This window comes from Apteryx rowi, unplaced genomic scaffold, assembly GCF_003343035.1.
Source record: "Apteryx rowi isolate R43461 unplaced genomic scaffold, aptRow1 scaffold_259, whole genome shotgun sequence".
Taxonomy (NCBI): domain Eukaryota; kingdom Metazoa; phylum Chordata; class Aves; order Apterygiformes; family Apterygidae; genus Apteryx; species Apteryx rowi.
The window spans coordinates 174303-185806 of NW_020448963.1; the positions used below are offsets into that span (position 1 = coordinate 174303).

Below are 11504 nucleotides of genomic sequence, written 5' to 3' on the forward strand. Positions count from 1 at the left end.
GGTAGGAAGCTGTCATGTTTTTACATGAAGAATTTAGGAAATTCAGCATTAAATCAGGTGCAATTCAGCCTACACAGGATGCTTTGAGAAATTCAGAAATAGGCAACGTGGCAGCACTCCTGCCTCAGCAGGAGGCTTACCTATGGCTTTTAAGGAACAAAACGGTGTCCACGCAAAAAAATCAGTTGAGGCATCGTTCAGTACGTGTTCTTTATTCCAATTCAAAGTACATTAGAAACAGCACACAGGACCAGCAGCAGCTTTCATGACAATTCAACCCAATGCACTGCTGTCACGAGGTCATTCAGCTGTACTATTAAAGTAGGTGATTGAAACAAGTCTTCCACTCTACACGCAAGCACTCACTCACCTGCCACTTTAAATAGGTTTCCAACAGAATAAAAATAGATACACCCCAGAATACAAAAAGTTTAATTTTAACAGTTTTTCACTAAAGCCTTTATACAAATTGATAAAAGGGTGCACAATTTCCTAAAATTTTAGGTACATTTTAAATGAGCCTTTTTTTACTTGGTAAAAGGATCCATGTTCCTGTCTTTGAACAGAATATGATGGCCAAAATTGCAAAGAAAATTCCTAGTTAAATTTACAATTTATACATTTGTTTTGAAGTGATTCCTGCACTGAGTAGCAGGCCGATGGCTGCTCACGCATGTCCCACTTTCCCCAAAAGAACTGTGCACCACTAAGTTCTAGTTCAGGAGCCTACGTTGTCCTGGAAACCGGGCCGGGGGAACAACCCACAAACTTTCAGTTGTGCACACTAAAATGGTCCCAACTAAACTAAAAGCCCCAAAAGAGCAGTTGTAAATAACATCACCTTGGGGCAAGGGCCTGAGGACCTGTCTGTTTTGCACTACTAGCACAATGAAAGTGGAGTTCTTCCCATCTGTGATTCGGCTGAGCAATTTAACTCAAGACTCTGGTACTGAAACATACTGTAACAGGTAAATTTGGTGTTCTACAAGTATTTTTTGGTCAATACAAGCTATCATGATTTTTTTTTTTATAAGCCAGATAAATATTCTTGTTTCTACTACTGATCAGTGAAGTCCAGCAGTTCCATGCGTTACTTCACGTGGAGCTTCACAGCAGCATCTTAGAACTGGCACCATCTGCCTAAAGGTGACTAACCCCCACTTCAAAAGACACTAGCATTTTACAGAGGTGAATTTATTCAGAAAATTAATTAGTACAATTCCCTTTACACTGCCCCTCGCCCCCCACCCCACCCGCCTACAGTTTGGCAAGGTTAAATGCTTCAGATGAACTTCTAGAGTACTTAATTGAGCACTTTCACCACTGCACTGCTTTACGTATAGTGGCCATTCTAACAAATTAAGGACAAATTAAAACAAAATACTGCCCAGCAAAAGCAACACGGCACCTGTGTTTGAGAGTATGAGCTACTGCAGACATCCTTTGGACAATCTACTTAAGGAAAAGCAGGGCAAATCCATCAGGAAGCCAGAAATGAGTCTTAAGAGCTCAGGGAGCGCCAAAGAGAATGACATCCTATTTCGTACAAGTTGAGTTTTTAGCCAAAAATCAGCTGCCTTGGTTTTTGTTTTTTTCTTTTTTCTTAATTCATGTCCATTATATATTTGGCTGTTGAATTTTAACCAATCACATTTATGCTGAACTTCATCCCAATTAAAGGCAATAAAGTATGTTTTTGTTTATTTTAGTTACATTTTGCCAATTTTTTTGGCAAGCGTATTTCTTAGAATTCAAAATATTTTTCCCATTTTAAGGCTAAACTAAGAAATGTTAAAAGCTTCTGTAAACATTGCCTCTTCCTCCCCAAAGTTGCACAATTTTAAGTCCAACTGCAATTTTTTAAAATGAGGTAATTTTTGTGTACTCGTATCTCAAGAGTCCTTTTCGGGACTAGCTGAGAGGCGTGCCAATCTGAACGCTGATCCAATTGTAGTGGGAGAGCTTCCACAGCAGGGTACACACCAGTTCCAGCAGCTGTGCTTCAGTTAGTTATCTTCTCAATTTCATCCAAGTCGTCAGTATCCAATTTGTTTATCTTTTTGTCTGTTAAAAATAAAAAAAAATCAGAAGCCGGTCAGATATGGTATACCAGAGCACAGAAGAGAAAGCTGCTTTCTTTAGCTGGTCTCAGGGAAGTCAGGTTTATCCATGAAATATTCTTTCAAGGTTTAAAACTGCAACATAAACGTTTTTTCTTCTTTAATAAAAGGTCCATCAGGATACTTGAACATTATCATCTCTGGAATGTCCATTTTAAGGACTATCGCAGACAACTCAACTTATCTCCTGCCTATATCTTTAGCAGCTCGCGGTCCTAAGTGACATGTAGGTACTTGTCAGGCACCTATTTTACTGCAGTATAAACACTGCTTTGCGCTCATGCGAAGAATTTTATCTGGTAATGGCTCATTACCCACTTGAAAAGGAACAAGTACTATTTGTTGCACAGCTTCATTTAGCAAATTATTCTTTTGGAGCCAACTGCAACACGAAATGCAGCTGACGTCCTCTTTGGCTTGAGCCTTGACAAATACCAGAGCTGCTCAGTACACAGCTAGTCAAAATTCTACTGGAATAGGATCAAGTTTAGAGAAAGAAAGAAGTATGAGGGTACGTACTGAAGTGTTCCTGGATTCTGTTGAGAATATTCATGCTGTGCTTGCTGTCCACCATGTTAATAGCCAGTCCTCGCTTGCCAAAACGACCTGTACGTCCAATCCGGTGCAGGTACGTCTCGTTATCTGGGTTGCCATCTTTATCCACAGGAAGGTCAAAATTGATAACAACGGAGACCTGCTCTACATCAATCCCTGATAAAAGAAAGCATCAGATTACAATCGCATTTTATCCGTTTTAGAGCGGAAATGGCCTCCGTCCTGACCTGTGTGCACTTTGGTCACAACACCTAAGTTACCGAATGGCAGAATTTTCCACAGCTTCCAGAGAGCTGCAGCACGGTTGCCTCCGAGATTAGGGAAGAGTTAAAAGCCAGTCTCAGCCTCTGAAGCAACACCAAGAGTGGCTACGACTAGCCAGCAGAACCTATAGGTACAACTGGAAATGGATCTTTTCCACAATATACTTATGAAGCACCTGGAAATAAAACCCATCAAACTATTACACCAGAGAATCCCATTAAAATGGATAATGGGAAAACAGTCAGTTTTACCCAATGCTTATGAATCCTCAGGCACTCCTACTGGAAACTCCCTCCTCCTTTCAGTAGCTATAAAGACCTTTTGGCTTTTGAAGAACTAAGTTGTCTTAACTGTTCCAGCTCTTAAATTGCATCACAAATTGCTCCTGGAGTTCAGTGTTTTTCAGATTTCCTTATTTTGAAACATTTCAAACATCTAGGGTCATCAGTACAAGCAAGGCTAAGGAGCAGCTACCGGATCCTTAGTGACAGGGGTATAAAAATGTCACAGGATGGAATTTTTCACCTTAAGCTGCAGGAAGCCTACAAGTAATCCTGCATGTGCCCACAGGCATCTTGATACGCACACACACAGAAAGCCAGCAGCTCCAGTCCAGAAGTCATGAAATGAGTTTAAGGACCCTAATTTGTCCAGACTGGAGCACTCCGGCTTACAACTCCTTTCTGCATGTGGGCCAGCAGTATCTCATCTCAAGAAGTGCTGCTTCTGCCCCTCCCTGGCCCAGCTCCGCTGTTCCCTACCTCTGGCACAGACGTTCGTGGTCACCAGCACTTTCTCTTTGCCCTCTCGGAAACGCTCTATGACTGCGGCTCTTTGCTCCACCATCATTTCGCCGCTGAGCAATGCCACCTGGTGGCCTTCCTTTGAGAGCTCTGCCGCCAGCCAGCCAGCCGTCTTCCGAGTCTGAAACACAAAGTTAGGCCCGTCTTTGGAAAGAAGTTTTAAAGCTGGAAGCAAGAACAAACCTCTCTTGGGCAGGCTGAGACCCTGCATAGAAGCAGACTGCTGCAGCAGACTCCAAATACAGGTTTTATCCCTTTCTACAGTCTGTGCCAGCTTTACATGGCTGTTCTGGCACTGTCAGCATTGTTTTTTTCTAAGAGTTATGGTAGCCAAAAAAGAAAAAAAAAAAAGAAAAAGATGATGATGATGCCTGGCCAGGTGTCTTAACACTGACAGACACTAACAGGGTTGTTGGGACTAGCATTTCACAGAAGGACTCACATGACAGAAGATCATGGCCTGGGCAATGGTGATAGCGCCATAGATATTACAGAGAGCCTGGAACTTTTCGTCTCTGTTATTGCACAGAACGTAGTACTGCTTAATAGTGTCCAGTGTTTCCTCCTCTCGCTTCAGTTTGATAATGTTTGGATCAGGAACAACTTTTTGAGCAAACTTCCACACAGAATCCTCAAAAGTGGCCGAAAACAGAAGCATCTGGCAGTCTCTGGGGAGCATTCTGCAAGAAAGAGCAAAATGGAGAGGAGTCGCATGCAACTCCGTTGCTCCATGATATCTCGATGGGATTAACGCTAGAGGCAAAGCGAGACAAAACCCTCGGAACCACTCATTTCAGTGTTTGGAAAGACTAAAACTCATCTTACTAATACCTGATCATTCCCATGTGGACCAATAGCATCTACAAATGAATAAACCCTGATCTGGGGACATGGTTTTTTATTCCTTAAGAAAATTAAACTGCCTGTCATCCCTTGACATTGTCTCCGCTAACCATCTGAATTAGAGCTAAATAAATGATTCTAATATTGTTGTTTACTGGTGAAGACACCAGTCAAGAACCTAGCCCTGCTGCCTCTACATTACAAAACACCTACCTGCAATTGAAAGGAATTAATCATCATTTCCCATCCTCAGGCAACTTGCACAGCAAGTCCTTACCTCTGAATGCGGATGCTTTGATCTTGATGGCCCTGGGTCGCTATCATCACGTCAGCCTCATCCAAGACAAACACTTTGATCTTCTTGGGATCTATGAATTTCAGTTTGGAGCACCAGTCCAGCACAGTGCCAGGTGTGCCAATTACAATCTGCTCAGAGATCTTCTGCCCCCTCTCCACTGCCAAGACAGAAAGGTTTAATTTAGTTTAATTTAAAGTTTAATTTACAGATGAGAACATGATCATGTGAAGCATACAAGATCCACTGCTTCTTTTCAGTTTGACAAATTTAACAGCACAATTCTTCTAACTGCAGCTGTTAGACCACATCTACGGTCTGCACAAACTATCCCTAATAGCTATGAAATCAGTCACAATAAAGCTCCTGGTATTTAGCTGTGTTTGTGTTAGGGAAGAAATTCTGGTAAAATCCAAAGCATTGACAGACTCGTTATCCCAGTGGCACCTCTGCCCCACTCTGAGTTAACTCCCATTACACCAAGTTCATATTCTGTACAGATCCTGTACTGGTGAGAACGCGAGTTGGTTGTGCTAGCGTCTGACACCAAGCCCAGCAGAATAATCTTCCTCTTTTACAGTCTCTCGGTGGTATTTCACCATACTCACATTTATTGCCTCGGACAGCATACGCAAGTTTCAGCTCTGGATAAAACTTTCCCATCTGTTCAATCACTTTTCCCGTTTGAAGTGCCAGCTCATACGTTGGGGAAAGGCACAAACACTAAAGGGACAGAGGGATTAACGAGTTTGAGATGATCAACTTCCTGGGCAACATCATCACACTTGCTTTTAAAAATCCTTGCTGAAGTTTTACTGAAGATGAACATGTGAGCAGCTGAACAGCTTCTGAAAGCCCATCCAGTTCCGGATTCTTAAACTTTGGAAATTAGTTCATATGCATACAATCATCTAGCTACTGGCTTTCTGTGTCCAATTCTGATACTTAGACTCGAGTCTGCTAGAGGACATATATAGACAGTAGGGATAAGGGGTCTAATAGCAATCTAAGCTCTCATTGAAAAACAACCCAACAAACCAAAAAAAGAGAAAACCCACAGCATCTTCACTAGGTGGCACTGCACTGCCACTAAACCTCACAAAAGAGTTATATTCCAGAAACGTTTACCTGTGGATACTTGTTCCCAGGTTCCACGCGACTGAGCATGGCTAAGACGAAGGCAGCTGTCTTACCAGTACCAGACTGAGATTGTGCGATCAGGTTCTGTGGGCTGCAGCGACACAGAGCAGACGCTTTAAACGCTGGCACGAGCTCAGCGCAACAAACCGCACAAAAAGCACGCTCACGGGGATGAGCGAGAAAGAAGATGTAGCGAGTGGCAGGCACAAGCGTTTTCATACATTTGAGATTTATCAGTCCTCTGTATTCACAGGGCAGAAGTTAGTTCCCACCCTTTACCAGCTCTCTCTTTCAGCACAAGTGACCTTGACCACTAGATTTCTAAGGAAAACTGCTAGGATCTGGCAGTACTTTTCCATTTTGCACATCTCCCCCTAGTGTTTTAATACTTCACATATTTCAGCTCAGAGGGGCAGAGAGGAAAACCAACCAGTCACGGCAGACAATCCACAGCATCTCAACTACTCCCACCTATCCAGGATTTTCGGAGCGATGTTCCATAACAGCCTTATTATTTCTCCCCTACATTGACTAGGAAAAACCAGAGTTACCTTGGCCTAACATAGATCTTCAGCGCCACTGAGTGTTTAATGCCTGCCCTAGGAAAAGGGCAAATCTAGGGCTGCTGTCACGTAGCTTGTGGCCACAGAAGTACCATAGCACAGGAACCCTTTCACCCACGGCTCTGGCAGCTCCCCCTTCGCCATCCTCCCATCCACAGCGGAAGTCTAGTAATCGCATAATAAATCTTCCAAATCCTTCCTAAACACAAAGGGAGTAGAAAGTATGGGTACGTACGGTTCAGCAAGCATCATGGGCAGGGCATTCTCTTGGATCTTAGATGGTCTGTTGAAGCCCATGGCATAGACTCCTTGCAGAAGCTGCGGCTTCCTGAAAAGAAAGCAGTATTTTTTAGCTATGCCTTCAAACGTCTTCGCGCCAAGCAGCCGTACCATACCAACGGGCTGTGTTTTGATGAGAGCTTAATAAAGGTCATTGGCAACTCAGCGTTAATTCCCCGTACAGTGAGTCTCTATTTTACCCAACGACTCTTCAATGAGACAAATCATTCAAGGTAACCACACACATTGTTAGGTTTCAAGTTAAGTAAGCACAAACGCAGAGAGCTCAAGGGACAACATCTACTGATAAAGGGAGCACGTTAGGGTCAGTCGCCTTTCTAGGCGAGGAAAGGTCCAGCACAGCTCTCGGGCTCCTGGCCTGGACCTGGAGTTGCCGTTTTCGGTGTATTTGCTGTAATCACATTAATGACTGACTACAATCAGTACCTGGAAGCAACAAGAGATGAAAAGCAGAGTAATGTTTGGAATGAAAGCTGTGTAAAAAACCTGGTTTATCAAGTCAACCTATATGCCTGCCTTTAGCGACTACCTAGAGAACTTTGTGTTACAGCTGCAAGTGCTAGTGTTGGGTTTCTCACATATTCTAAAGCAGCTTTGCAGACGCTCTTGGCCATTCCACAGCAGAGACCGTTAATCCTATCCTTTCGGTCAATCCCTTTTCCTTAGCAATGCCTAATCTCAGCGCCAAAGCTATCACTCCTTGAAGACTCAAATATGGGACAAGCGGCCTCTGTACAGGTGAAACAGAATGAAGTTTAATGTCATAAAATCATTACAAAGACTTCACTCTTGATGGAGTCTGTAATATATATTGTCATCTTATCATAGTAATACTGGCTTTATGCACAAAACCAGTAAATGACAGATAAGCTTAGTTCAGCATGACTTGACCTAGTGATCTGTGCGTGGTTGTAACCCGGTGGTCAAATGGAAGCGTGCAGTGACACTGCTAACCCTTAAATACTTCTCAATTACTATTTCTGCGAGTTAGCTTTCTAGTCTTGTGTACGCAAAAAGAGACTCAAGAACAACCTAAAATTCAGGTTATGGTGTTAGTAAACTCCCAGCTGATGACCGCCAAGAGCTCACTGGAGTGCTGTTAGTGCTGTTCAGGAGTAAGCACTTTCTATTCAAAGCAAGTTAGTTTTCCTGCCCCCACTTTCCTGCTGTTAAGAACTTGCTATTCAGCACAACATGCTTTTTAAAAAGCACATATTACTTTCAGACGGCGATTCAAACAAAAGCTCTTTGAAAAGGTAACCTTGTGCAGTTCAGAAGCAAGGACGTACAAAGCCCAACTCTCTGAAACAGTTGCCAAGGATACACCAAGTCATAACAAAATAACAAAAAAAAAGACTCAATTAGTCTGATTGCCCCCATCATTAACTCGCTTGGACTGTTTGGCTTTTGAAAGATGATGCTAACGGGCACTACGTGACCTAAGCTTTTTTGTAGACATTCTACTACAAACATTGACGAACTCAAACAACGCCCTAACGCTTCAAGGTGGGAAGCCTGGTCAGGCCTGATTTTTTTGGGGGACGCACATCCAGGAGCAACAAAAACAGTATTGTCAACATAACCAAAAACAATCTCAAGAGGACAGCCCCTTTAGCACATAAAAAAAAAAACCCCAACAACTTATCATGCATTAAATACAGCTATTTTCTCTTGAAATGCTACTGCTAACTGGTAAAGGTATTCAATGGGAAGGGTCAAAAAATATTAACACTAGTAGCCCCTGCAGTTCAATAAATCTCGTATCACCAGCAGAGAAAAGATAAGCGAGCTTCCTTTGTGTTATTAACTACACCTTCACAAATAATCTTAGAGACCAGTAACAGAAGATTGTTGCATTCATTTCTTCTGACACGTAAAACAAATCTCATGTTTTCCAAAACGCTGCCCGTATACCACAAGAATAGCAGCACTGCCGGAACACCCGCTCTGAGCTTCCCTGCGGCTGCTGAAGAACCGGCGGGGAGATAACGATGCCTCTTGCACAGAAAAAGATTTCACTTTGCAATTCACATACATTCGACTATAACGGCCACGGAAAGATAGTCCATCCGTCCCCTCCTTTGTTCAGCCCTTTGCAGCTCATCTAGCTTATTACATGCAAGCTGCACTGCTCAACTGAAGAGCAAAAAAAACCACGTAGATCGAAATTCAGAAAAGTGTTGCTAGGGCTGATTAGAGGGAAAAAACTGCCAGATATACACAGATCTGGACTTACAACACTTGCACGGGAAGCCGCTTCTCAGAATGAGCTCATTTCAGATGCAAACCTTCACAGAACACCAAGAAAAAAGAATTCTTCTTGCTGCTTGCACTTAAATAATACAACACATGATATGCTAATTTATTAATGACAAATTTGCAGCTACCTGAAACAGAAACCAGCGATACCTCCTACACTGGCAGGAAATCTAATAGGACACGAGGGGAGACTCCAACCGCCTGACCAGCTCCAAACCGACACCTGCTCTTGCAGTCTCGTCACAGGCCACGGGAAAGTCAGTCACCACAACTCTCAACGCGTTCAGAACCAGGCTTCCTACAAACGTGCACGCCAAATAACAAGCTGCAAAATACAACTATAAAGGAGGCTACTTAATATTTCTGTGCCCAGGCTCCAACAGCTCAATCCAGAGACATCTCCGGCTACAGCTGGTTCATCACAGTATTACTCTTCTAGCATCTTTCAACAAACAGGCACTTACAGTCGCAATTCCTCAAAAGACTTCACAGAGTAGAGAGGCGATGTGGGATCCCTCTGCAGCACTTCCACTTGATTTGTCGTGTCAACCAAGTTACTGCGAATTAGCTTGTTTAACAAGGACTGGGCAGCTCTGTCCTCTGTAGAAAAAAAAGGAGATAAAAAAAAAAACGTGGCCCGTCTAAAGCGTCGCTCCCACTGAAATGCTGCATTACTGAGCCAGTTAAGAAGGACAAGATGCATCCAAACCAGAAAATACTGAAATTCTCTTATTATAAAGAAGGGTCATATAAGAGCCAAAAGCAGCTGAGTGAAACACCTACCAAGATACCCTAGAGGCTCACATTTTATATTTAGGAAGGCAAACCAAAGCAGGCACTGTTTCAAGGGGATAGGGCCATCTTAACATGCACAGTGCTCTGCTTACTTAAGATATCATAGCACAGCATCTATGTGGAAGGTGGGACAGGGTTAAAAGGCACTTTAAGCCTCGCTATCATCTGACACATGGACAGATACCTTTTACGTTTTGTTCGTTTCAAAGAAAACTTGAGGACAAAGGGTACTTTGAAAGATTCTGATATACTCAGGGCTGAGGCTAAGTTAGGTCAAAACGTAAGGCTGAATTGTTGCACTGTGGGGTTTTGCCAAAAACTCTGTATCCCAAAGCAAGTTTCTCTTAAGTCACCTTCTGAAGGATTTAGAGACATTACCCACCTCTTAACAGTCATTTCACAAACGCAACACGTTGGTTGCTACAGCAATTCCAGCTCCAGCTTATCCAAACCGCTGCTGTATCCAGTCCTGCCTTGGAGAACACTGCTATCCCCTTATTTTTCTCCATCCTAATCCAGCAGTCTCCCAAGTTATTACAGGACCCAATGGCTTTAAAAGTATTATGGAGGAAGGACATGCCTTAGAATTAAGTCCTTTGGGCAGGATACAAGATCATCCATCCTGAGACACAAGGCAGACTTGCTTTAAGCATAAGTGACATTAATTTCTTTTCAATATTCCGCTCCAAAATACTTTCCCTAAAAGGCACTTACCTTTTTCCTCATCCTCCGTCTTCTCCACGTTGTCATCCGTCTTGACAACGGCACCTAAATTCAAAGAGCGGCAGGGCAGACGTGAGACGGGGCCCCAACGCGACAGGAGGAACCCACACCGACAGGAATTTTGCTTTTAAACCCTGTGGAAAAGCTATGGAGCAGGTCGCCACCGCGACTGGAACGGCCTCGCTCCCTCAGCACGCAGAAGGCACCCAGGTTACAGCTCACTCCCTAGAAGCAAACGGATGCTGAAGTTTGCTTCAAGCCAGTCGTACCAAGACGTTTTGCTTTAACAGCTATTTGAACGTACCAGAAAGTGGTTAAAAAATGTTAGTGTTGCAGAACAAGCACGGGAGCCGGATATTTAGCCCGAGCTACTGCTTATCCCTCGTTTTATGTTCCTTTTCTCGGGAATTTATTGACTAATCGGGGGTTTAACTTGGCGCCAACAGGCCAAACCAAACACGTGGGAAAAACATGACTTTTTTTTCCCCTTTTTCCCCCCCCAGGACTGATCCGCGGGCTGTAACTCACCATTGGAATCCGGTTTGGTTTTCTCCTCCTTCAGGTGCAAATTGCTCAACTGCAAGCGAGGAAGAACAAAACCCGTGAGCGCAGCCGGGGGAGGCGGCAGCCTCCAAAGGGAAGGGAAAAATCACACGGAAAAGGGCGATTTTGGGGAGGGGGGGAGGGGACACGCTCCCCCCTCGCGAGGCGGCGCCAACAGCCGCCGGCAGCCGTTACCGGAGCGCGCCCAGGCCCGGCGCGGCGGCGAGTTTAGGGCCGCCGCCTCCCCCCCCTCCCGTTCCCTCCCCCTCCCGGCGCTCACCGACTCGGCGGCCGCCTCCTG

At 44.0% G+C, this 11504-nt stretch overlaps 1 protein-coding gene across 3 annotated transcripts; it reads right to left on the reverse strand.

Annotated features, from left to right (window-relative positions):
- Positions 1-196: 196 nt before the first annotated feature.
- LOC112966861 (ATP-dependent RNA helicase DDX19A) lies at positions 197-11498 on the reverse strand. 3 transcript variants are annotated; one of them, XM_026067395.1, is made up of 12 exons: positions 11484-11498; positions 11189-11237; positions 10652-10705; positions 9607-9742; positions 6819-6911; positions 6009-6111; positions 5489-5603; positions 4863-5040; positions 4185-4422; positions 3701-3863; positions 2640-2831; positions 197-2064 (listed from the first exon to the last, which is right to left on the reverse strand). In XM_026067395.1, the coding sequence occupies exons 5-12, from the start codon at positions 6878-6880 to the stop codon at positions 2003-2005; spliced, it is 1113 nt and encodes a 370-aa protein (XP_025923180.1). In that variant the 5' UTR covers positions 6881-6911; positions 9607-9742; positions 10652-10705; positions 11189-11237; positions 11484-11498; the 3' UTR covers positions 197-2002. The 3 variants fall into 3 exon arrangements, with proteins under 3 accessions (XP_025923180.1, XP_025923182.1, XP_025923183.1); XM_026067397.1 differs by lacking the exons at positions 11189-11237; positions 11484-11498 and adding an exon at positions 10320-10559 and having other exon boundaries at positions 10652-10711; XM_026067398.1 differs by lacking the exons at positions 9607-9742; positions 10652-10705; positions 11189-11237; positions 11484-11498 and adding an exon at positions 9271-9425.
- Between the last annotated feature and the right edge of the window lie 6 nt (positions 11499-11504).

Coding starts and splice junctions, on each gene's coding strand:
- LOC112966861 (XM_026067395.1), bottom strand. CDS start 6,880: ATGGGCTTCAACAGACCATCTAAGATCCAAGAGAATGCCCTGCCCATG. Junction 3,864..4,184: donor AGGCCATGATCTTCTGTCAT/GTGAGTCCTTCT, acceptor TTTGTGTTTCAG/ACTCGGAAGACGGCTGGCTG. Junction 2,832..3,700: donor CACGAACGTCTGTGCCAGAG/GTAGGGAACAGC, acceptor TTCTTTTATCAG/GGATTGATGTAGAGCAGGTC.